The 26,534-nt window shown below is 53.2% G+C and overlaps 1 protein-coding gene across 4 annotated transcripts in view; it reads right to left on the bottom strand.

The window, feature by feature from the left end:
* KCNIP3 (potassium voltage-gated channel interacting protein 3) overlaps window positions 1-26,534 on the bottom strand; it is a 91,805-nt gene that overhangs the window by 17,504 nt on the left and 47,767 nt on the right. The window contains exon 1 of one of the 4 annotated variants that reach the window (XM_039527575.1): window positions 17,344-17,455. The exons of the other annotated variants lie outside the window; for them this stretch is intronic. Within the exon in view, the coding sequence (XP_039383509.1) occupies window positions 17,344-17,446 (103 nt within the window). The 5' untranslated portion in view covers window positions 17,447-17,455. Of the gene's footprint in view, window positions 1-17,343; window positions 17,456-26,534 lie in introns of those variants that run through there. 4 annotated transcript variants of the gene reach the window in all.

Here is a 26,534-nt window from a genome sequence, read left to right on the forward strand (position 1 = left end):
TCTGGTACTTTTCCATTTAGAAGGGGCGGGGGGACTCAGAGAGGCAAAAGATTCCTGCCTTGTGCCAAAGCTATAAAAGGGGGTGGAACAGAGCAAAGGGGGCTGCAGTCATGAGAACACCCCTGCTTTCCACCTAAGATGTCTGCTGGAACTAACAAGAGCTGTACCAGGGGAAAGGATTGGGCCCAGGCCAGGAAGAAATCTAGTCTGTGAAAGAAGCTTATTGGAACATCTCTGGGGGTGAGATTTACCTGTATTCCGTTTCTTAATGTATTAGGCTTAGACTTGTGCATTTTTGCTGTATTTTGCTTAGTAACTTACTTGGTAACTTACTTATTACTTGAAACCACTTAAATCCTACTTTTTATACTTAAAAATCACTTTTGTTTATTAATTAACTCAGAGTAAGTGATTAATACCTGGGGGAGCAAACAGCTGTGCCTATCTCTCTAACAGTGTTATAGAAGGCAGACAATTTATGAGTTTACCTTGTATAAGCTTTATACAGAGTAAAACAGATTTATTTGGGGTTTGAATCCTGTTGGGAACTGGGTGCTGGAGATAGGTGACCTGCTGAGCAGTTTTTGGTTCAAGTCTGTAGCTTTGGGGGCATGGACCAGACCCGGGTCTCTGTTGCAGCAGGCTAGGGTGTCTGGCTCAACAAGGCAGGGTTCTGGAGTCCCAAGCTGTCAAAGAAAATGGGCTCAGAGGTAAATTCAGCACGTCAGGTGAAAGTCCCAAAGGGGTCTCTGTGACCGAACCCGTCACATTGACATCCTTTCCAAAACTCTTGTTTGGAGGCCTGTCCTGCCCGTAAAAGAGCACTGGGTTTGGTGCCTTATGGAAGGGTTACAGCATGTTTGGAAAACAGAATGCACAGAAAATCTCTTGGAAATCTAGAAGAGTGAGATTTCACCATTTCTGGGAAAAAATGGGGGCGTGGGGAGGGGTTTACAGCAAAAAAAACAAAACCACAGAATAATTTGCCAAATTGCCACATGCTTGCTCAAGATAAAAGAACTCTCAGAACTCCTTAAAGTCCTTTGCAGAAGCAACCTGGTTCAAAGACATTAAGGAGGCTATAGGGCTAGCATACAGACATCTTCAAGTCTGCTGCCAAACTAGCTGGGTTGAAGGACTTTTAGAAGTCTACCAGGGCAGTTTGCTGACCTCTTAGGGCTTGGCTACACTTACAAGTTGCAGCGCTGGTGGAGGCTTTCCAGCGCTGCAATTAACACCCCGTCCACACTTGCAGGGCACAACCAGCGCTGCAACTCCCTGGTTGCAGCGCTGGCTGAAAACCCATCCGGGTTGGGGTATAAGAGTGCAGCGCTGGTGACACCAGCGCTGCTCAGCAGGTGTGGACACTCACCAGCGCTTTACCTGTCCTCCAGGGAATAAGGAGCTATCCCAGAATTCCTGTTCAGCCACTCTGCACATCAGTTTGCACTCTACTGCTCTTGCCTCAGGTGACCCGCCCTTTAAATGCCCCGGGAAATTTAAAAATCTCCTTCCTGTTTGCTGCAGCCAGGTGTGGAGTGCAATCAGTTAATCAGTTACAGGTTACAGGTAACCATGCCTCCACGCGGCAAACGAGCCCCAGCATGGAGCACAGGTGAATTGCAGGACCTCATCAGTGTTTGGGGTGAGGCGTCTGTTCAGGCACAGCTGCGCCCGGCAGAGGAATTACGATATCTTTGAGCAGATATCAAGGGACATGCTGGATAGGGGCCATCAACGGACGCACTACAATGCAGGGTGAAAGTTAAAGAGCTGCGGAGTGCCTATTACAAAGCCCGAGAGGGGAATCGCAGATCCGGATCCGCCCCACGACCTGCCGTTTTACGTGGAGATGGACAACATACTTGGGGTGACCCCACTGCCAATCCCAGGGTAACGATGGACACTTCTGAGCAGGCTGGGGACAGGAGGAGGAGGAGGCTGCGGGGGAGAGGAAACCGCGAGTGCAGCTCCTGGGCTGGGGGAAGAAACCGCAGATTCCCTGGAGGCATGCAGCCAGGAGCTCTTCTCAAGCCAGGAGGAAAGTACCCAATCGCAGCAGCAGCCAGCAGTTGCAGAAGGACAGGCAGAGGAGCGGTGTACCGGTAAGCGGCTTTTATTTTCTGGGTGGAAATGTTTCTGGAGAGGAAGGGGGGTTATGGATGCATGCATGGCAGCGTCTAGATGTGGAATAGCCCGTTGATGTGGTCTATCACGTCGCGGTAATCTGCTTCAGTTATCTCAGCAAAAGCTTCATCCAGAGCGTGGGCAATATGCCTGCGCAGGTTTATCGGCCGCGCCACGGTGGCCCTGGTCCCAGGGACGGGGCCGCGTCCGCGCCCCTCTTCGGCCAGGGGGGGGGGGACCATTTCTGAACACAGGCACGCCGCATAGGGTCCCGGGCGGAATCCACATTGCTCTAAAAGAGCCCCCCGCTGTTCCCTAGTGACTCGCAGTAGGGAAACATCTTCCAGGATTAAGTCCTGTGAAAATGTTGGGAGACTCTTTAGTGAAGAGATAGGGAGATAAGATCACCCCTGCATCTGCATCTTCACTCAACCTCTAGCACTCCAGATTACCCAAGCAACCAGCTCCTCTCACTCAAGCCCCACTCCTCACTCACCATTTCGTGGCTTCTGTTGTGTTTTCCTTTGGGATAAAGAATGCAAGTGAGAACTTGCAAGTGAGAACTCGTAACAATTCATGTCTGGAGATAGTGGATACAATGCTGCCCGTGTTAAATGTTGTCATTTCTGTGTGTACAGTGACCTTGACTGGACTGCCCAGATGTTCAACATCACAGAGGCTTCAAAATTTGAGAAAAATCCCGAAAGAGCAAAGAGGACATGCTGAAAACTGTTCTTCAGCACTCTGCTACAGAGAGAAAAGAATTGAAGGAGTGGCGAGAGAAAGAAAGCAGGACCCGCAAGAGAAATGCAGTGGCCAAGAGGAAAAGCACGGAGCGGCTGCTAAGCATCCTGGAGCGCCAAGCGGAGTCTATAGAGTCACTCGTTGCCATGCAAGCAGAGCACTACCGTGCTACTCCCCCACCCGCCCCGTCCTTTGTGCCTTGTGCCCCAATGTCAGCTCCAACCACCTTTCCCCAGCATCCAGGCTCTTACCACCACCAGCTGCCTCCAACACCTGTACGCTCCCAACCAGCCCTGATACCTACCACCACCCTTACCCTCTGCATTCAACCCCATCACCATGCAGTATATGCACCCTGAAGTGCAGGATTCATTAAACAGCAATCCAGACATGGCATATGCAAACTTGTGACTGTACAGTTCACCAACCCACACCCTTGCCCTCTTGTGTTAATGAAATGTTGTGTGTCTGTCTGTCTGTCAAGGAAGTTTTTCTTTTCAATAAAACAATTCTTGGCTTTGAAAACAGTCTTTATTATAGCAGATAGTGAAAGACACCTTAGCCCAGTAAAGAAAGAGGCACTGCAAATCATATTATTATTATGGATAATAGAATAACAGTGTAAGCAGTGCAATTCACTCCCATGCAAGGCAGCAACATTACTGTTGGCTTTCAGCCTCAAATTCTTCCCTCAAGGCATCCCTAATCCTTGAAGCCCTGTGCTGGGCCTCTCTATTAGCCCTGCTCTCTGGCTGTGCATATTCAGCCTCCAGGACTTGAACCTCGGTGGTCCATGCCTCACTGAATGTTTCACCCTTCCCTTCACAAATATTATGGAGGGTACAGCAAGCGCTTATAACCGGGGGATGCTGCTTTCCCCAAGTCTAGCTTCCCATACAAACATCTCCAGCGAGCCTTTAAACGCCCAAAAGCACACTCCACAGTCATTCTGCACCGGCTCAGCCTGTAGTTGAACCGGTCCTTGCTCCTGTCAAGCTTCCCTGTATAGGGTTTCATGAGCCAAGGCAGTAACGGGTATGCGGGGTCCCAAGGATCACAGTGGGCATTTCGACATCCCCTACTGTGATCTTCCTGTCTGGGAAAAAGTCCCTGCCTGCATCTTCCTGAACAGGCCACTGTTCAAAGATGCGTGCATCATGCACCTTTCCAGGCCAGCCTGTGTAAATGTCAATGAAACGCCGCGGTGATCCACAAGCGCCTGGAGAACCATAGAGAAATACCCCTTACGATTAACGCATACTCTGATGCCAGGTGGGGCAGAATAGGAATATGCGCCCATCTATCGCCTCCACAGTTAGGGAAACCCATTTGTGCAAAGCCATCCACAATGTCCTGCACGCTCCCAGAGTCACGGTCTTTCTTAGCAGGATGCGATTAATTGCCTTGCAAACTTGCATCAAAACGATTCCCACGGTCGACTTTCCCACACCAAACTGGTTCCCGACCGACCGGTAGCTGTCTGGATTTGCCATCTTCCAGATTGCAATAGCCACCCGCTTTTCCACCGTCAGGGCAGCTCTCAATCTTGTGTCCTTGCGCCGCAGAGTGGGGCGAGCTCAGCACACAGTCCCATGAAAGTGGCTTTTCTCATACGAAAGTTCTGCAGCCACTGCTCGTCATCCCAGACTTCCATGACGATGTGATCCCACCACTCAGTGCTTGTTTCGAGCCCAAAAGCGCGCTCAACGGTGCTGAGCATTTCCGTGAATGCCGCAAGCACTCTAGTGTCACACGCGCAGACAAATCCATATTGATATCATCGCCGGACTCCTCACTGTCACTTTGGAGCTGAAGGAATAGCTCGACTGCCAAACGTGTTGTGCTGGTGACACTCATCAGCAGAGTCCTCAGCAGATCGGGCTCCATTTGCCACAGAAATCGCGATTCACAGAGAGTAACAGAAAGACACTCACAATGGCGCCAAACGCTGCCGGAATGAATGCTGGGATGTGAAGCGATGCACCACGGGGCGCTGGCAAACAGGAAGCGGAATGACCCGCACACTTCCTTCCCCTTCCCACAATACTCAGCGCCAAAACGGCGCCAAAACGGGACGAGGTGTTCTGTGGGATAGCTGCCCACAATGCACCTCTCAATACAGCGCTGGAAAGTGCTGCAAGTGTGGCCACACTGCAGCGCTGGTAGCTGTCAGTGTGGCCACACTCCAGCGCTGGCCCTTACACAGCTGCATGAGCAGCGCTGTAACTCCCAGCGCTGCAACTTGTAAGTGTAGCCAAGCCCTTAGTCTGGAGCTGAACTGGCTGGGCTGGACGGCATTAAGAAGGCTGCAGAAACTTTGATGCAGTTCTGTCAAGCAGACCAATGTGTGCTAATGAACATAGCTGTCATCTAGAATATGATATAATTTACTTACTTGATGGAGAAGAAGTACTCCCACCCAGCATCGGTGGCTTTTCCTCTATAGCTTTATTTTTAAAAACTAAGGAAATTCCAAACAAATAACCTTGTTCAGATGAAGTTATGATTACAAATTGCTATCATTTTCTGAATGGAGTAACAAGATTTCTCTTAAACATTTTAAAGTTGGGCAATTCTAAGTTAACATTAACCTTCAATAAACAAGATGCATGAGTCTGGAAATGCACATTTACACTTTCGTAAGTGTAACTGACATAACAACACCCATTCTATCCAGCAACTCAACTGGCTCCTCACAACCCCCTTCTGTCATTTCTAACCACTAACCCTCAGCTTTGTTACTCTAAATACAGATCTGCACCCTGCCTGGAACTCAGCACAGATGTGCTCCTGAGCCAGCCACAAACCCTGCTCTTCTTCAGCCACCAACATGTTGAAAATGAGAAACAATGATGCCTTCTTTCTTATTTTTCATATAGATTCCAGAACAATGCGATCTATCTATCCATTCATCCATCCACCCCCATACACACCTATCTATGCATTCATCCATCCACCCCATACATACCCTGTCTCCATTCCTCAGACACCTCATCCTCATCCAGAAACAATGATGCCTTCTTTCTTATTTTTCATATAGATTCCAGAACAATACAATCTATCTATCCATTCATCCATCCACCCCCACACACACCGTCTCCATTCATCCTCAGACACATCTATCCATCCATCTCTCAATCTATCCCCATACAAACCCCTCTATCCATTCATCCTCAGACACATCTATCCATCCATCTCTCAATCCATCCCCAAACACACACCCCTATCTCTCTCCATCCATCCCCATGCATGCCCATCTATCAATTCATCCATCCCTATATACACCCCTCTATCTCCAGCCATCCTCAGACACATCTATCCATCCATCCATCCATCTTTCCATCCATCCCCATACACACCCCTCTATAGCCATCCATCTCTCTATCCATCCCCATACACATCTATCCATCCATTTTATCCTGCCACTCATCACCATATTATCTGAGCCCCTTCCACGTAAAATCGGTAGCAATAGCGAAGTCCTTAGTGGGCTACACGGAGTCTCTGGCATTTCTCCTTTTTGCGGGGTGGTGGTGGTAAAAAGTCTGTGTTTGGGGTAGGGAGTCTGGTTTTGATTTTTTTCATTTTTTGTTTTCTGTAGCTGAGGTTGATTTGTTCCCACGTTGGGTGGGTCTATCTCAGTCCCCCCTCCAGAGGGGATAGTGGCTGTAACACCTTATAATAGTTCCCCTCTTCATCGACTGATAAGGGTTGAGGATTCTGCACCATAAGAGACTTGCCCATGTCCCAAGGCTGAGAACAGCTGGCAGGGTGAAAAGTAGACTCCAGGATTATGATACCACCAGGGCTGCAGTTGGGCAAGACTCAAAGCCCATTGAGGTCAATGGGTTTTGAGTGAGGTGCTAAGTGAGGGATTCATTCCCCATTCAGAGATGTCGCCTCGTACCAGAGTGAACTTCCTCAGTGCAGACAGGGCACCAGACTCATCAGCTCAGTTTGCAAGGACTTTCCACTGGGATTCCAGCCAGCCTTTAATTCCATATCCCCTTTCTGAAAGGAGAGGGATCCCTCCCACGTATGTAGCGCAGCAAAGCACGGTACAGCCCTGGTAGCAGGGAGACCAGCTCATCAGACACTCATAGAGGCTGGAACCGGGACTCCTTCACAACCACCAAAGCCAGAGCCTCAGTCGGGTCAGCATCAAACCTCTGTGAGGGGTTAAGGGCTTTTGGAAGCACCTGCAGTTCACATACATTAAAAAAAGAACAGCCCTGAAGAACTGTGCAAACTTCATGATGCTATCTGCCTTCCCCCCAACCCCAAGAGATTAAGTTAATTCAGCTTTGCCTGGGAGCTGGACACACAGCAGGCAAATGCAGTCTACAATGTCAGGCTCTAAATTCCATTTAGATAACGATTTGGCTGAGCACGTCAGTCATCTGCAGCAGCGGGTGAGAGAATGGGTACCACACCACAGACAGACACATGGGGAAAGGGAAGGAAGGCAGGAACTGCCGGGTACAGTACATGGATATGGAGAAAATGACAGGAGACGAGTCACAGAGCTCAGGCCTCGGGAATGGAGAGATACCACTGGATTCAGACATTGCAGACTAGATTTCAGGAGGATAAAACTGCTGGGTGCCTGGACAAACCCAGCAGGAGTGGGGAATCCATTCAGACAGAGGCTGAAGCAGGTAGTGATGGGAATGGGTTCCCAGCAACAGAGAACGGAACATGAAGAATGAACCTTGCTGAATACAGAGATCTAGAAGACAGGAGCCTGGGTTATATCTATGGTGCTGAAAGTAAGTTTGTATAACCCCCAGCACAATGGAGCCTCTGTGCTGACCGGGGGTCTCGTGGAGCTCCAATATTAACAAGGCTGCAAAATTTAGACTGAATTCCCAACAGCCTGATGTCCAAGTGGCTTTAGAGCTGAGGTCTGAGCCCTTCTCTGAACACAAGTCAGGAGAGCTACTAGGAATGGACAGGTTGATACAGGGACAAATTCAACACCCACTGAATGAAATATAAATATGCAGAGGGAGTTAGGTCATTCTGCTGTGTATTTTCCAGTGGGTCAGGAGAACAGCAAGGATTTCGAGGGCTGGGGGTGAACGCTGGTGAGTTATTGTTAATTAGTATTAACACAGAACAGATGAAGGTGCATGGGCTCTGGACCATCACAGTAACACACAACAACTCCTGAGCTCTTTGTATGAAATTGCCAGATTTTCAGCTGGTATAAACTGGCAAACTTCCAGAGAGGTCAAAGCCAATGTACTCCAGATGGGGAGCTCTCCTTAAATGTACTGGTTAGTCCGCTAGTTGTTTTCAGTGGTGCATTACTCATGCCGGGGCAGAAGGTCAGGAACAAGTCACAAAGTCATTAGGTTAATCAGCACAAGTGGCTGCATCACAGACAAGAATCTGCACCGACTCCTGCTCCATTTGTGAGTGACAGCCCCGTCACAAACGCAGGGAAAGGTTCACGTTCACCTCCTCGATCCATATTCATTACACTTCCTGAGGAGGGGTCAGCCAAGGCTGCACGCCAGCCCAGTTCTGCAAGCAGTGCATGTTTGCAAGGGAGTATTAACCAAACAAAGGTTTTGGGGTGACTATTGGCTGAGATTTGCTTCTGCATGCAGCTCAGGCCTGGGATGTTACCAGGAAAACTTTGGAAATCAGCTTGGGGATTCTCTGGAGATGATGCTGTCCCAAGCGACTCAACTCCTGAGATGCTAGACATCATGTTAATTGCACCATACACTAAATAATTTGGAGTCAATCATACTGAGTGAAATCCACCACGTGAATCCTATTTCAAGGGCTGCTACATTGATTTACACCAGTGGAGGAATCAGCCCTTAAGCCTAGAATTTCCTTTCAGCTAAGAGTGATTAGAACTAGGTGACATTTTTTGGTGGAAGTTTTTTTTGTGTGTGGCAAAAATGCAGATTCAGAGACACTGAACCATTTCAAGACTATGTGTCAATTACGCCAAATTGTTTTGGTCAAAAACCTCTCCCCACCCCCGAAAATCTGACAAAAATCAACATTTTCAAAATGAAACATTTCTATTTTTCGGTTCCAAGTTTCCTTTCATTTTATTCACAGACCCACTTCAAATCCCTGTCAAATAGTTGCAATCCAAACAAAACATCACAATTTTGTCAAAACAAAACATTTCACTTGACTTGAAATGAATTTTTTTCTGACTTTTCGAGGTGCCAAAAATTTAGGAAAAAAAATCATTTCCAGTTGAACCCAAAACTATTTGCTTTTTTGATTTTTTTTCCCCCCGAACGGACAGCGAACCAAAAGGTCTGTTATTCACTCAGCTCTAGTGATGACAACAAACCTGTAGTGTATGGTCAGAAAAGTGCCCGTATAGAATCATAGAATAGAATCATAGAATGTCAGGGTTGGAAGGGACCTCAGGAGGTATCTAGTCCAACCCCCTCCACAAAGCAGGACCAATCCCCAACTCAATCATCTCAGCGAGTATAAGAGTGACTTGTCCTTACCCAGTCAACCTACTAGTTAAGCCAAATTCTGGAGTACCGCCTCCAAAGTCAGCTGGTAACACCAGCGTTCACAGTTATGAATGAGCGCGCAGGACCCATCTGCTGACTTTAGTGACAACAAACTAAGCCTGTACTGCTTTTGATTCCCATGAGCCCCGCAGAGCCAACCTGGCTATGGGACAGTGCGCCAGAGCCTAAACTGTCTGATGCATCGTCAACAGGATTGTTAATTTAGTCCCACTTGCAGGGCCTTTATTGCCGGTAGTGATGCATGAGCCAGAAAGAACACCATGCCTCTCCCAGCGGGAGACTGCACGGCCAGCCAGCCAGAAGTGCTGAGTACCCACAATGGCAACTGAAGTCAATGAGAGCTGCGGCTTTGCAGCCTCTAGATCAGGGGTGGGCAAACTACGGCCCGGGTGCCGCATCTGGCCCTTCAGACGTTTTAATATGGCCCTCGAGCTCCCACTGGGGAGCAGGGTCCAGTGCTTGTCCTGCTCCGGCACTCCAGCCGGGGAGTGGGGTTGGGGACTTGCCGCACGGTTCCTAGAAGCAGGGGCATGTCCCCCCTCCAGCTCCTATGTGTAGGGGCAGCCAGGGGGCTCCGCATGCTGCCCCCATCCCAAGTGCTGTCCCCGCAGATCCCATTGGCCTGGAACCACAGCCAATGGGAGCTGCAGGGGCAGCGCCTGCGGACAGGGCAGCACGCAGAGCCGCCTGGCTACCCCTACACATAGGAGTCGGAGGGGGGACATGCCCCTGCTTCTGGGAGCTGCTTTAGGTAAGTGCAAGCCGGAGCCTGCACCCCTGACCCCCTCCCTCACCCCAACCCCCTGCCCTGATCCCCCCTGCCGCCCTCCAAACCCCTCAGTCCAAGCCTGGAGTACCCTTCTGCACCCCCAAACCATCATCCCCAGCCCCCACCCCAGAGCCCACACTCCCAGCCAGAGCCAGAGCCCCCTCCCACAGCCCAACCCCCTGTCCCAACCCAGAGCCCCCGCCGTCATCCTAAACTCCTCATTAATAGTCCTATACCAGAGCCCGCACCCCCAGCAGGAGCTCTCACCCCTCCAGCACCCCAACCCCCAATTTCATGAGCATTCCTGGCCCACCATACAGTTTCCATACCCAGATGTGGCCCTCGGGCCAAAAAGTTTGTTCACCGCTGCTCTATGGAGATCATGCTACCTTCTTCTTACCTGAAACCCTGAGGGTATTTCAGTGGAGCTACATTGATTTACACCAGCTAACGATCTGGCCCCATGCATTCAGTATGCTCCAAAATGATTGCCATTAAAATGGAGCATCCCGGCTACCCCCAGCAGGACAGACCCACAGCAGAATCACTCTGAATTACACTCTTCAACCCTTTAATCAGGATTGATACGGAGGGTGGTTTTGCAGTTCATGCACTAGCCTGGGATTCAGGAGAGCTGGGGTCAGTTTCTAGCCGTACCGCAGACTTTCTGTGTGACCTTGGGCAAATCACTTAATTTCTCTGGGCCTGTTTCCCCTTCTGGGGTCCATTTAGGGCCTGATCCAAAGCTAGACTTCAACAGGATTTGGACAAAGCCTTTAGACTGCAAAAACTGTATGGGGCAGGGACTGTCTCTTACTATGCGTCTGTGCAGCGCCTGGCACAATGGGCCCTGATCTTGGCCGGAACTTCTAGGCATTTCTGTAAAACAAATAACCTATGCATAACAATAGGTCCAGCCGTTCCCTTTAAGTGCAGGCACCGACTAGGGGATCTTGATTCCTAATTACCTGATTTGTGGATGCAATCAGTTATCTAAAAGGTCAAAATCCCATGAGCAGCACCCACAGTTTAGCTGCACCCACAATTGGCTGGTGCCTGGAAAGTTAGAGGCATTTTTAATTATGTGGCCCCTACAGAGCTAATTATTCTGTATTCAGGCAAATATCCCATGTCATAAAAACTCAGGGTTTGCCACCATAGCCCACAGTTCAGGGTGTTCCACATCCCCCTTTGTGCCTGATCCACTCAGCATGTGACTCTAGAACAGGGAACAGCTAGGGGAGTTACTCCTTTAGCACAAGTAGGAGAAACTCATGTTTTTTAGCTCCGGACGTCCTTAGTTCAATTCCTGGTGATAGCTCAGATGATAGTTGTGTGATGCAGTAGGTTTTTTACTAAACCAGCCCCAAGGAGCGTCTTATCGAGTCAAGCACCAAGAGGCTCCGAAGTGGAGCTCTTATTGGCTTCCTGAGAAGGGAAACTGAGGCAGGGAGCATGTGCAGGCCCACTCTAATTCAGCAGGGGGTGCTGCAGGGCAAGCACACCCTACGATGCTAGCAGTACCTCAGCTGAACTTGAGCGCTAAAGGATGGAGCCCTACTGTCCTGGCCGCCGAGTAATGGAGACACATGAACATTCCCTGGGAGCAACACCACCACAGCCCGGCCTTGCACATCACCAGCACGTCTCCTGTCTGCTGCTGCCCTATAGCTGTAAGGTTGGAGGAAGAGCCTCGTGTTTCCAGAGCCAGCTTTACGCACTGACTATGTGACGGCCTGGAACATGACCTACCCCTGGGAGGCCTGGCTGATGGGCGTCCCCAGGATCACACTGATTGCTTTAGGAAAACAGCCAATGGTGGCCACAACCAGAGGCAGGATACTGGGTCAGCTGGGCCAATGATCTGTTCCATTGCTGCACTGCTCAGCTTCTCTACCGGAGCATCTTCCTTTCCCCCTGGGAGGCAGGGTCTTTGGGGCACCCACTGGCAGAGCAAACAACTCCCGGGGGTCTCTTACCATCCGCTCTGTATCTGCTACAGTCCATCCACCAACCTGTACATGACCACAAACTCGTTCCACTCCAATATAACTGGGTGCAAACCAGAGCTGTCTCCTGCTTTCACACACTCATCCTCCGTCCCAGTGGTTCTCACAACAAAGATCCATCCAGAGCGGCCTTTCTAACGTTACTATCACTGGGGCACTAGGTGACAGCAGTGGGTCTAGGAGACTGTTCTCTCTGCACATTGCTTGCTCCTGCAGTCCAGCCCAATCAACCCTGGTAATACCCTGTCCTGCTTTCTTCTATTTGTAACCATTTGGTATTGATGTAACATGCATCGGACTGTATCAGCTACTGGAACAGGGGCGGGCAAACTTTTTGGCCTGAGGGCCGCATCTGGTTTCGGAAACTGTATGGAGGGCGGGTTAGGGGAGGGGGTCGTGGCCCAGCCCTCACCTCCTATCTGCCCTCCCCCGGACTCCTGCCCCATCCAACCCCCCCCGTTCCCTGACACACACCCCGGAACCCCTGCCCCATCCACATACCCCTTCTCCCTGTCCCCTGACCACCACCGGATCCCCGCCGCCCCATACAACCCCTCCTCTCATTCCTGACGGCCCCTGCAGGACCCCTGCCCCATCCAACCACCCCTTATCCCTGTCCCTTGTTGCCCCCGGAACCCCTGCCCCTGACTATCCCCTGCCACCCCATCCAACCCCGCCTCCTTCCTGATTGACCCCCAGGACCCCTGCCCCCATTAAACCCCTATTCCCCCCGACCCCTATCCACACCCCCACCCCCTGACCACCACCCTGAACTCCCCTGCCCTCTATCCAACCCCCCCTGCTCCATGCCCTCTTACCGCGCTACCTGGAGCATTGGTGGCTGGCAGTGATGGAGCCGGGCCATGCCACCGCCACCACGCAGCACAGAGCACCGGGGCAGGCCCGGCTCTGCAGCTGCATTGCCCCAGGAGCTCACAGCCCCACTGCCCAGAGCACTGCGCCGGTGGCGCAGTGAGCTGAGGCTGCAGAGGAGGGAGGACAGCAGGGGAGAGGCAAGGGGCGAGCCTCCTGGGCCAGGAGCTCAGGGGCTGGGCAGGATGGTCCATATCCGGCCCGCGGGCCGTAGTTTGCCCACCCCTGTACTAGAACGTGGACTCCTATGGGTAATCACAGACACCTCAAGCAGAACCTTCCAAACCCAGTACTCTTGTGCAATTCAAAACCGATATAAGGAAATTTTTTCCTCACAGCACATAATTAGACTGTGGAACTCACTGCCACCAGCTGTTTTGGATGGGCTATAAACCCTCATGCTTCAGGATTTAAGCCAATCGCTAGCAATTAGGGGTCAGCAGGAGACTCACCTAGGGGACAAATTAATCCACTGCAAGGTTTTTTGCCCCTCCCCCTGAAGCAGATGGTACTGGCTACTATCAGAAAAACTGGACTGGATTAGATGGACCTTGAGTCTGATCCAATAGAGCAGTTCCTATAGGCCTAGCAGATTTGGGTTCTGTTCGATGGTCAGACCTTCTCCAGCTCACTTCCTCTCCGTCCCAGGGGGCTAATGATATGATATTTCCCCAGCTCCCAGAGTGCAGTGAGGGTTAATTCACAAAGTCCCTGATTCAGCTAAACACAGCTCATTGGCTTCAGTGGAACTTAGGCATGTCCTTGAGCGTATTGCTGAATCAGGGGCTTCAGTACTTTGAGCTTATCACATTCTCAGAGACCCGGTCCACATCAAAAGCTCCGACCCAAATCATCCCAGACTTTGAGGAAGTTGAATTCTGGGTCAAAATTTCACAGCTCAGTCCTACTTCTGTCTCCGTCACTGTCACGGCTACCAAGAATAAAGCTCAATTTGCAATCGGCCAAACCCAGAGCTCCTCGCTCAGGCTCACGGGAGCAAATGGGAGTTTGGATTCCAGCCAGTTTTAAAGGGACACACATTTCAACTCCCGAGACAGAGCAGACTGTGGAACTCATTGCCACAGGATTATTGTTGAGAATTTAGGCTCAAAGTGGGGCCAGCCATTTCTATGAATAACAAGAATAGCCACAGTTTGAGTAGTTAGTGCAGACAGAGTTTTGGAGGGGACCTAACATCTCATGCTTAAAGCCAATCACTGACATTTAGGGATCTGGAGGAAACCTTCATAGTGATCATCACAGCCTACCACAGGGTTTCTCCTTCCATGGTATGAGGCATCTGGTTCTGGCCACTGTCACAGACAGGATGGGCCATGGATCTGATCCTATATCTCTAAAACACTGTCCCCAGCCAATGTGACAAACACGCCATGGCTCGCAATACTGTTACTTTAGTGCCGGGTGGCTAGTACTGCAGGGGAAAAGCCGTGAAGGGCTTGTTCCCTTTGAAACATCAGGACTGGACAGTAAACCACTCTGCTAGGATGAGCAGCTACAAGATGTTCATAGCAGCAGAAGTCACCGTGGTATTTTGCAGCATGGTAACACACACACCTACAGAGCTAAATTCAGCTCTGTGGTAACTGTGCCTTCCACAGAATTGTGCCCGGGATCCATTTCCATCTGCTATGTCTTTGGTTAGCGTGGTCCAACAGAATAATAGAATCATAAAATATCAGGGTTGGAAGGGACCTCAGGAGGTATCTAGTCCAACCCTCTGCTCAAAGCAGGACCAATCCCCAGAATGGTCCCTTCCCAGCTGAATCTCTCCCATTTACTCTCCTTGTCTCCCATCAGCCACAGCCCAGGGCACTTTTTCAACAGATGGTGCAAATTCAGCCTCCCCGGACAGAATCAAGGCGACACTCATGCAGCAGCAGTCTCAATAGGGGAGTCAAAGACCTAATGCAACCTGCATTCCCTCTGCTCAGATGCTGGGGTGAGCTAATGCTTCCCAGCTGAGCGGATTGGTCTTTCTGCCTCCGAACAGCGCAAATATTAAGCATGCAATTAATAAATAATGCCACGCTACAATCTCCAGTAATGGAGTCCCACGACGGGCTCAGAGCTGAGTCAGGGGCCTACGTCACATTCTCGGTCAATGGGAACTAACCCGCTCCACAGAGAGCCTGAAATTCCATGTCCACCCTCACCCCTCCCTGGGCTTCCTCTGACCCCGCTCCACCACTGCACCTCCACCGTGACCTGGGGGGAAACGCCCACTACTGGCAGGAGAGGGGAACACCGCCGCCACTCACTTCTCCAGCACCCTCTTGCTCTTCTTCCCACCATATGGAGGGGTCAGAAGTCAGTGGAGCTCCCCCCACCAGTTCCACCAGCTGAGGATCTGGCCCTGGGAGTTTTATTTGGTGGGGGCGGGGGGAAGTGGCAAGGTCTTTAAAATTCAGCCTACTTATCACTGTAATCAAAGAGCCAGGGCCACCGCACGAGATTCCCCTAGAGCAAGGTCAGAGCACGGCTGGGACATGACGTGGCCACCGTGCGCCTTTTAAAAATAGGACAAAGCAGCCGCGGCACAAGCGACTCGGGGAGCTGCCAACTCAGCAGGGGGCTGATCTCACTCAGGGTCCTGCTGCTGCCGGGGCGGAGAAGGGGGTTAGGGTGGGCGGGCGAGGTGCTGTATCTTTCGAAGAAGCTTTGGGGTTAGTGAGCATCTGCTTTCCTCTTCCTCCTCCCCACCCGGGCTGGGCTTGTGCCATGGAAATGGTGCAGAGGGAAGACGGCAGGGGTAGCGCTGGAGCTGCAGAAGAAGTGCCCTTGAGGGGTCGGATCCAGTTTCTTGATTTAAGAGTCAAACAAGCAGGTTTCGCTCCTTGGTTAATATTTCATTGGGGCCACGTGACGCCGAGATGGCTGTGTGGTTACTGAGACGCCTGGCTCTGCACTTTGCAGCGGAGGGGGCGGACGTGGAACTACAGAGAGGACCGTCCCAGGGTTGGCGGGGGAGATTGGGTTTGGAAGTGGGAACTCCCAGCCAAGCAGCGAGAGACCCTCCCTGAGGAATGCTTCCCCTGTCACTAGTGCACCAGCATTCACAAGTCACATGCACGTGCATCCCACTGGTGAGTGAGCATTACAGGCCCGCCTCCCCCCGTGCCCAACTCACAGAGGATATGAACCTGTTATAGACCCTGTTAAGGAGCCTTGCTGTTTAGCTCAAACTCCAGCGCCTCCTGCTTTTCACTCTGGAACTCCCTGGTTCAATCCCCAGCCAAGCCGGTGGCCATTGCATGTGTCCATGACATCTCCTCCTGGGGTAAGGAACATGGGACTGCTCAGGAAACAAGTTCCCACTCATCCCAGGTGTGATCCTGAGGGACTTGCACCCAGAGGGAATTTGGCATCCCAAAATATGCGTGGGGTTTTGATAGGACTTTGCTGGAAGTTTGCCTGCCTGGAGCACGCAGGAGGAGTCAGAAGGGGAATGGAAGTGTTGAATTCCTGGCCCCTCCAGGTCAGCTTTAGGCTGTTATCACACTGGGCACAAGTGAGAGGAGCATTCGTGCACCGGGGGTGGGGGCATTCACCCCTGCATGGAGAGTAGCAGCTCTTCCCCCTTCATTTCCAGATCAGGGCCTTTCTTTGGGTGGGCAAAGGGGGCCCTGAATGTGCCTTCAGAGCCTGGTGCAGGTGCCGAGAGCACCTCAGTCAGCAGGAAATTCATGCCCGAGGGGCAGGGCTCCTTTGCAGGAGACTCGCCCGGCATTTCCAGCCAGGGAGAAAAGGATCCTTGGCCCCAGCAGGGCAACCACACAGACTCCTAGTGGAGCCGGGGGCAGCTCAGGGTAGAATTTCCCCTTATCAAACCCCCCCGCTACACACACACACATTGCCCTGAAGTCCCACTGGAGCTAGGGCCCTCAGCTCTCTCAGCTGTAGTGAAAACCTTCCCTCCCACCAGCCTGGCCTGGAGAGGCCACAGAATAGAGAGACGCTTGGGGGAAAGACAGGCTGTTCCCCTGAAAAAACATGGCCCAGACTCTGGCGAAAAGGCCGGTCTCATCTGTACCCCGTCCCCCTCCACTGCCTTGGGGAACAGCACTAGGAAGGAGTTGGTGGCCACTGTCGCTGGATGGTGCTAGACTGAGGGGAGAGCCGTCCTTACCCAGGGCATGGGGTTTAGAAGGACTCAGGGGAGGGGATATTGGGTGCTTGGCTCCAGGAGTAGGGAGAAGGAGAAGCTGGACTGACCCAGGTAGCGGGGTCGGGATGGGGGTGGATCCAGGCTGCCCGGAAATGTACGGTCGGTAGTTACCTTCCATGGACATGGGCTCCAGGATCCCGAACTGTTTGAGGACTGCGATGAAAAGCATAATGACCACGGCCATGGCACAGAGTTCCATCCCCTGGATGCCCATGGCCAGCCAGCGTCCCGCGACAGGCGGCGCAGCACTGGGGGCATGCGACTCACGCCCCCCGGGGCCAGCTCAGCTGGGCCAGCGCCCGGAACCAGAACTGAGGAGCCAGGGAGCAGCCGTGCAGCAGAAAAGAGCCCGTGGTTCCCCACCACCACCAGCACCTCGGCAGCCTCACATCTCCGAGTCCTGGCTGGAGACAGATTGATGAGTAATCTCCTTTGGCTTCCCCCGCGGGGATGGGAAGAGGGGAGATAGGAGCGGTGCCGTTGCCGCCTTGGTAAAGCCTTGAGCGTGAAGGAAGAAAGAAATCAAACTTTCCGAACTTGGCTGGGCAAACTTTCCTAGCAGCAGAATCCCAGCACGACCAGCTCCTGCCAGGGGCCCATGTCGCTTGTCTGCTGCAAACTCCCGTCGCTCTGGTGAGTCTCTGATCGACTCAGCGCTCCGTCAGACCGGGAGGCTGGCTCGCACGGCAGGGTCAGCTGGAGGTTCTGAGGGGCTCCCCCGTGCCTGGTGATGATGCACTGACAGATGGAGCATCCGCCCGGCGCCTCCATCTCGCCTCTCCGCAATGCCATTGGCTGGAGGGTGGCTATAAAATTCCACACACTGCCCTCCCCACCCCACCCCCCCGGGCACACTCACACCCTGAGACCTCGGAAAGGGGGAGGAGGCTGGAGCGGGGCTGGCTGGGTGTCTCTCGTGGCGGGGCGGCATTGATCCAGACGAGAGAAGCGCCGGGCCCCAGCTGCGTCTCCGAGCGACAAGCGGTGCCGGCGGTTGCAGACAAGCCGTTTAGTTGGTTTGTTTGTGTGGAAGCCGCGGCATGTGAGGGCGGCTTGGGAAGCCAGGGTGGAAAGGTGACTCTGCAGTGCTGACACCCTGAGCTCACCGACCTGGGGTAAAGCAGAAACAACTCCCCGGGGGCCAAGGGCGCAATGCTGGAGTAAGGAAGAGCAGAATCCAGGCGGGCACCAGCAGTGGAATGAAAGGCGATCGGGTGCACAAAGCACAAATAAGCCCTGGGGATGCAGGAAGCATCCCAGCCGATTCCTCCCCGCTGCAATACAGTCATGGGGCCGCACTCTCCCTGGGTATAAATGCGGGAGCTTCACGGACTCCACTGGAGTTCTGCCCATTTGCACCCGCTGAGGATCTGGCCCCTGACCTCTTAAAATCTCCCATGCCCTGCAGTGGAGTTCCTACCTTGCAGGGGAATGTTATTCACCAACTGCGAGCTCCTGGAAGACTGACAAATCACTTGCTCTCTCTGCCTGGATTTTAAGGCTGCAGGACTGTACTGCTGCCAGGCCACACCCTACTATTCCACAAACCCAGGAGATAAAACACTCCTAATGTCACACGACGGAGTGCAGTGGGTCTGTCTAGGAGATGGACCCTGGGACATGCTCAGTATTGCACACACACGCCTGCATGCAGGTTGTCCAGATATTCATTAGCTGATGTAGGGGCCCAGACAAATCTGCTAGCCTGTGGCACTGTATAAAACATGCAAAGAGCTTGAATGCTGCATGCACATATGGCCATGTGCCACGTATGTTCACACGTGCTGCAGGAGACAAGGCCAGACAGTGTAATAGAAACCCTCGTGGGACGACAAGGGGAATGGCAGCTTAGCAAGAGGTAAAGGCTAGCGTCCCCAGGGGCATTAGCAGGGAGCTGGGTGGCACGTGAGGGGCCAGGAATCCTCAGGTGCTGCGCTGTGCCAGCTGCACATCTTTAAATATGGCAAGAGACAGTCAATTCTAGCTGGTGCATTTAGGGGAACTACGGTAAGACAGCCAGGTCAGCAATCCCTAAAGCACACACCTGCTTCACAGTTTGCACTGCAGTGGGCCAGATTCCATCCCCCCTTGTGTGACTGGTATTGACTTCAATGGGTCTGTGCGGGCCGAACGGAAACCCACCGTGGTTTTTGCAAGGGAATCCAATCTCCTGATTTGTGGGAGGGGGCCTGACTGATGAGTTTTGAGCCCTCGGGTTTGGCCCTGCTTCATCCTACTGCAGGAAGTGAGGCCACCCCAGGTCTCCTTGCGTATTGGGGCGATGGCGACGCCCTCGGCTCAGCTCTAGGCACTGCGGGACAAGTTCTCCTCCTTGTGCCCAGCTCACTGAGTACCTAGATCTGTTTGCACACCGAGACATTCACCTGCGCGTGGAGAGGCACGGAATTTCTGTGACACGCTGCGTACCCATCCATATAGATGGTCAGGCTGCGGGTTTATGAACCTGTCAGAATTATAACCCCACCCACTAATTCCAGCAGGAAATCAGCAAGATTATGACCCCATGTGTCTTGACTCCGCTTGGGACATGAATGATCTAGCAAAAGTGTTTGTCCCAGGGTATCATTGCCCCAGTCCTCCCCTCCCTACAGGGCTGCACGGTGTTCTGCATCCTCCACCCCAGAGGTGGCTGCATTTCAGTCACTCTGCACAGATCTATAGATTACACATACATGCACTTTATAAGATGGGACACTAGGAAGAAGTGACCAGATCAGACACAAGGTCCATCTAATCCTGTATACGCCCCCGTCAGATGTTTCAGAAGAATCCGTATAATCTTCGTAACACAGAACCATGCAATAATTCTTGCACAGAAGACAGATACTTCCGATCCCCAGCCCCAGCCAGTTAATATCCCTCATGCATTTTTAGCATGTAGCTGTTTTTAAAAAAATCATTTAGGCCCTGATTCCTCCCAGTACTCAAGTAAGCAAATAAGTTGCATTGAAATCAATGACACACACACATGCTTAAAACTAGGCTGAATCAAGGCCAGAAACAATTAACCCCTTTTTGACTTCTTTCCCTCTGACATCCACTGGCAATGAGTTCCACAGGTTAATTATACATGAGGCAGGAAAAAATCCTTTATCAGTTTGTCTTCTAATTTGGTCAGGTCCTTGTGTTGGGAAGGAAGGCAAATAAGAGTGCCTGACTGACCTTCTCTAAACCATTCATTATTTTATATTTGTTTATCGTTTCATCCCTTATTCATCTCCCATCTAAGCTAAATAGTCCTTTCCCATCCCACAGCGTGAGAGCTGCAAACTGCAAATTATTGTTATTGCAGTGAGAAAGCAGCTGAGCTCTCAACACGCATACTCCGTGGCTGGGTATTCACCCCAGTCCTCCACATCCCTCCTCCCAGGAAATCCGCTTGCAAAGGACAAAAGCCCGGAGCAATTCCCCATGAACACGTGGCTATAAACAAGACATTGATCCCTGTTTTCTCATTGTAAAATATTAAAGATGTTTAAATGGATAAAAGCGCCAGCCTCCAATCCTCTCCAAGCCAGTCTGCATTAGCAGCTGCAGCAGACAATTGGTTTAATGGATGGGGCTTGGAGTTGCTCCCCCAAAAATCTTGCCTGCTGGGGACTGCCAGCCAGTTTGGGGTTCGGGTCCTGTTTTTCTGCTGAGACCGAAAGTTTGACTTAGAAACTTTGTCAGAGGCTGGTATTCGTTTGCAGCTGTCGGAACAGGATGGGAGATGCAACCAGTAACGTATAGGAGAGCGAAGAGGACAGATTCTCACTTATGCTAAGGTTGCCTGACAGCAGGCAGCTTTCTGGGAACACTGCTGTGCAGGGGGCTTCCTGGCTGGTGTTAGGGGCTCCCCACCTGCCCTGCTCCCAGTCCCCAGTGTGGCCAGAATGCCCCAACAGAAGGGCCCTGAGAAGCAGAATGCAAGTTAGAGGGGCCTGGTGGCTGCTCTAAATTATGCTGAAGGACAGGCAGGGCTCTGAATAGCCTCAAAACATGGGGAGGCCAAAAGTGGCTAAAAGCCACCCCCCATTCCCTCCCTCCCTGCCCCAAGCACAGGAATGGAGTAAGAGAGAATCAGGCCCATAAGCTCCAGGCCAGGGCACCAGGAAGCGTATTGCTCAGAGAGGCAGTGGTAATTGCTGTCCCTCAGCTGCAAGGCCATCAGACTTCAGGCTTCCCACGTGGGGATGAGTCATTTGGGTGCCAAAGCCCCTCACGGACATAGCTTTAGCGAGAAGCACACTGCAGCCAGGACCGATGCAGCAGTGTGGCCGAGGGCAAGAGGGAATGTTTGCTCCTGCCGGGAGGCTGCTCCTCCCCATCTCCCACCAGCGCCGGGCAAAGGGACACCTTAGCCAAGTGCTGACGCTGCAAAGCTCCCAGTGCACAAGCTAGATGGAGCTGGGGGGTGGTCCCTTTCCTTGGGGTCTCTCACCTCCCTCACCATTCAGTTCCCCTCTGCCAGTGGCTGCAGTGAGCAGCTGGGGAGAGGAAATGCCCTCGTCTCTGGCAGGCAGAGCTGGAGCCATGGGAGGAGGCCAGCAGGATTAGCTGGAGAATGATGGGTGTGGGGAGGACATGGCATAGGTCTGCAGCAAGGGAAATGGGACCAGGGTCTGGGATACAGAGGCATGAAGCCGCCTGCAAAATAATCCTGGATCCCTTCCAAAGGCAGCTGCCAAGAGCTTTACGGAGGGTGTGGTGTGGGGAGGGCAAAGCTGAGCCCCAGAGGTGGTTGGGAAGATGGGGGAGAGTGCTCTGGATTGGGTTGGGGAGGCGATAAAGAACCGCTAGGGCCAGAAGCCCCTGCAGAGAGATGGAGAGGGCAGGGGCAGAGAGCATGATCCCAGGGCCTAGGCCCCGGGGGAACCAGCGCTGTGTGGGCAGGGCCGCTGGATCAGCCAGTGGTGGGAGCGCTTTGGTGGTTTCATTAGGAAGCGTGGGAAGGGGGAAAAGCCATTGTGGAGAGATGGACTCTCACATTCACTCCTCCACTCCTTCCCATGCCACAAGCTGCTGGCAAAGCCCCAGGCCGCGGCATACCCCGCCTCCGGGACCAGCAGCCAGGCCAGAGTCCATCAGGCACTTCCCTGCTACTGTGTTCCCAGCTCTCGCCCTCCCTCTAACCGGTGGGACAGACCCCACGGGAACTCTTCACAGCTTCTCCGCTGGACACTCCCCTCCCCATCCCAAGGGCCCCGTGACCCAAGCAGGTCATTAAAGGAAACTTCCCGGGGTGCATCTACACTGCAAAGAGAAACCTGCGGCCCTGCGGCTCAGAGCCCAGGGCAGGTGACTCAGGCTGTGGGGCCAAAAAGAGCCGTGGTGCCGCTGGTTGGAGCTCAGGCTCTGAAACGTAGCCGGGAGAGGGTCTTGCTATAGAGGGAGGCAGAGGGAATGCGCCCCCCCCCCCCCCAAAAAAAACCACACCAGCAGAGAAGCAGAGCCTGGGATCACAGGTTCAAATCCAGGCAGTGTCCTCTTCTTCCTTCCCTGGGGGGATAAATGGTTCCAGCTGTCAGCATGAGCCTTTCAGTGGAGACCAGGTGCTCCTGCTGGCTGTGTGTGGATGCTAAATACCTCCCCGTACCTCTCCTAAGAGTTGGGGTTTACTCCAGCAGCCTTGGCCAAAATCCCCCTTGCCTGCTGCATCTCTCGTTCCCTGGCTGCTGCCCTCCGGCCCAGAAGTGGCTGCATTTCAGCAGTATTATAGAGCTAGAGACAGCAAAGCACCTTGGGACAAGGAGTCAGAAAAATGCAAGGTGATCCAGCAGATAGAGCACTGGGCTGGGACTCAGGAAATCTAGTTCTATTCCAAGCTCCGCCTCTGGCCTGCTGGGTGACCTTTGGGCAAGTCACTGCACCTCCCTGTGCTTCTTCACTCCTCTCCTCCCCCGGCATCTGGTCTATTTAGACCGTAACTTCCTTGAGGCAGAGACCATCTATCACTACGTGTTTATACAGAGCCTTGCACAATGGGACCCGATCACTAACCACTGCCGTAACGCACATAGAACAGATGATTCACATTCTACTTTAGGCTCCACACTGGGTTCTCAAGTCCCTGGACTCCTTACGTTCCCAACTCCCGGTACCAAGGGGGAAGGTGTCAGCAAAGGTAAGAAAAGCCCTCAACACTAACCTCTTGGCTTTTGCAGTGAGTAGGAGGACCACGTCTGGCTCAGCTGGACACCCCACCCAGCCTCCACCTAAAGGTGCTTGGGGACTGGGACACTAGCATCACCACTCCTGTGTGCGCCAAGTAGGGTGACCAGATGTCCTGATTTTATAGGGACAGTCCCGATTTTGGGGTCTTTTTTTATATAGGCTCCTCTTTCCCGCCACCCCGTCCCGATTTTTCACACTTGCTGCCTGGTCACCCTAGTGCCAAAGGCACGTGAGTGTGGAGTGGGGGAAGACAGAGCCTTGGGCTGCTAATAAGCCAGCGCTCCTGTCTCCCCCCTTATGGCCATGCTGGCTGGGCCCTGCTAAATAGGAAACCTCCACCCACTATTCCCCCAGCCCGGGGATTCTCTAGCACCTGGTCCTCTCTGCACTGGTCAAGGGGACGGGTGGGTCCAGGATGGAACCACTGCTCGAGCCCTTTCCCAGGCCCAGTCCTGGATGCATCATGCACGTGACCTGCCCCTGCGAGGATCCGGGGGAGGTTTGCACACTAAGTGGAGGATGTGACAGCTGGGATTGCTCCCCACCCGCAGCTGAACAGCTTCGCAGCAGGCCCCAGATTTGCTTACATCAGCCCCGCTTAAGTATCCTCCACTCAGGCCTCCGCTCCCTAAGGAATCCCTCCCCTTCACTCCTCAGAGAAGCCAATAGGCTGGATTTTGCCTGATCCCAGACTCAGCTCACCCAATCTGCCACAGCCTGGAAACGCCGGAGGGAATCTCCGAGGTGAAGGGAGGATTCTCAGGAGCTCCCCCCTCCTTTAACACTGCAGAGCCCCCAGCAATCAAGCTACCATCTGCTCCTCGCCACGTGAGAAGCTGGAGACGGGGCTGCGGGGAAGGATGCGCACTGATGGATAGGCCATTAAAAAGCTTGGCGGTTCAGTCTGGATGAGCCGTGAAGGACTCAAATGATTAGCTGAACCGGATCCAAAAACTTTCTCATTCTCTGCCTGTGCACCTGCCCTTCTCCCATTCACCTTCCCCCTCACCTAACAGCCTTCTCTGGATCCCTGCCCCCGTACCTCGGCGAGAACTCCACCGGAAATTCTCTTCCCCTCTCCTCTACCAGCCCTTGGGGACCCCGGCATTGCTGCTCCAGCCAAGTTGCAATGACTCGCCTCTTGGCCACCACTGGGGACCCAGCCCAGGACCGACAGAGCTAAGAACACCAGCTGCAAAGGAACCACCTCCCCTAGCTGATCGCTGTAGCAGGCTCTTGTCCTCAGCGGCTTGGGCACAGAGGGGACTGACACATGATGCACAATGAGCGGTGGGCACAACCCTTTCCTGGCACACACAGTTCCCTGTAATGAACCTGGGTTACAGCCAACTGCAGCGGGCTAATAGGACACAGTCCAGGGCAGGGGTGGCCAACCTGGGGTTCCCCAGCCACATGTGGCTCTTCAGAAGTTAACATGCGGCTCCTTGTATAGGCATCGACTCTGGGGCTGGAGCTACAGGTGCCAACTTTCCAATGTGCCGGGGGGTGCCCACTGCTCAACCTCTGGCTCTGCCATGGGCCTTGCACCCACTCCACCCCTTCTCGCTATAGGCGCCAACTTTCCCCAGTGCCGGTGGGTGCTCATGCCCCACTGCCTCTGGCCCTGCCCCGACTCCACCCTTTCCCTGCCCCGCCCCCATTCCAACCCCTTCCCCAAAGTCCCCGCCCCAACCCTGCCCCCTCCCTGCCCCTATTGGACTCCTCCCCCAAATCCCCACCCCGGCCCCGCCTCTTCCCCGAGTGCACTGCGTTCCCCCTCCTCCCTCCCAGCCACGTGAAACAGCTGTTTCGCGGCACAAGCGCTGGGAGGGAGGGGGAGAAGCAGGACTTGGCGGCGCACTCAGGGGAGGAGGCAGAGGCGAAGTGGAGGTGGGGGGGAACTGGAGGGGGGAGCTGCTGGTGGGTGCTGAGCACCCACCAATTTTCCCCTGTGGGTGCTCCAGCCCCGGAGCACCCATGGAGTCGGCACCTATGCTTCGCACCCCCTCCCCGGAGCCTGCCATGCCCTTACTCCTCCTCCTCCCCCTCTGAGCCTCCTGCACACCATGAAACAGCTGATCAGGAGGTGCATGGAGGGAGGGGGAGGCACTGATTGGCGGGCCTGCCAGTGGGTGGGAGGTGCTGGGAGGCAAAGCAGCTTATAGGGGGCTGCTGACGTATTACTGTGGCTCTTTGGCAAGGAACATTGGTATATTCTGGCTCCTTCTCAGGCTCAGGTTGGCCACCCCTGGTCTAGGGAAAGCTAAGAAGGGAGATGCCACTGAGTCAATGCGTGACCAGTTTCCCCTGCAAACGGGGATGATGCAGTAGGCCTGGCAGATACAGGCGGATATCCTGAGTGGATAAGGCCTCGGGGGCTTCCCCAACAGATGGGACTGTCACGCCGCACATACAGTGTTGTGAAACTTTGGGAATTCCTGTTTGCAACATGCTTTGAGATCCTCCGAGGAAGGGAGCTTAGGGCAGAAGCACTGTGTGCAGGAAGGCAGGTCACAGTGCAGTCTGCATCATCCTCAGCGCGCTCTGCATTCTGCCCTGCAGGACAGCCAGGCATGTGCTGCAGCAGGGGCTGGACTCTGGCTCCCTGGGCTATCACAGAGGCTGGGCATGCTGCAGCCGGCAGAGCTGAGAGGACATCGTCTACAGGGGGGCTAATCTGGAAGCATTCATAGGGCCCCCGTCAGGTCTTCCTTGTCCAGAGAAAGGTCACTGCAGCTCTGGGAGCTTGGGGAACAGGGCGGGCAGACCAGAGCTAGACAAAAAGTGTGGCAGGAGGGAGATTCCCCCCTGCCCTCGACCCCAGTCCCCAGGCCATATATGCTGCTCCAGCAATTTACGAGCGGCTGTGCGGCACTACAACTGGCCAGGGACAATCCCCCAGGGTCAGAGCAGAGTAAAGTGCCATAATCAGTCCTCTGCTGCTTCTCCCCCAATCTCTGGCCCAGCAGCCTTGAGAGGGCATGTCCTTAGCACATGATGCTGCCGAGATTCTGGGCCCCACAAGCAGCTGTAAATTAAAGCCACTCCAAGGCTGCTCTATGTAATTTATGCCAGCACCAATGCAGCTCCTCCCAACAGCCCTGAATCTGGGCAGTGAAGAAGAG

The sequence above is a fragment of the Mauremys reevesii genome, linkage group 2 (assembly GCF_016161935.1).
Source record: "Mauremys reevesii isolate NIE-2019 linkage group 2, ASM1616193v1, whole genome shotgun sequence".
NCBI classification, from domain to species: Eukaryota; Metazoa; Chordata; order Testudines; family Geoemydidae; genus Mauremys; species Mauremys reevesii.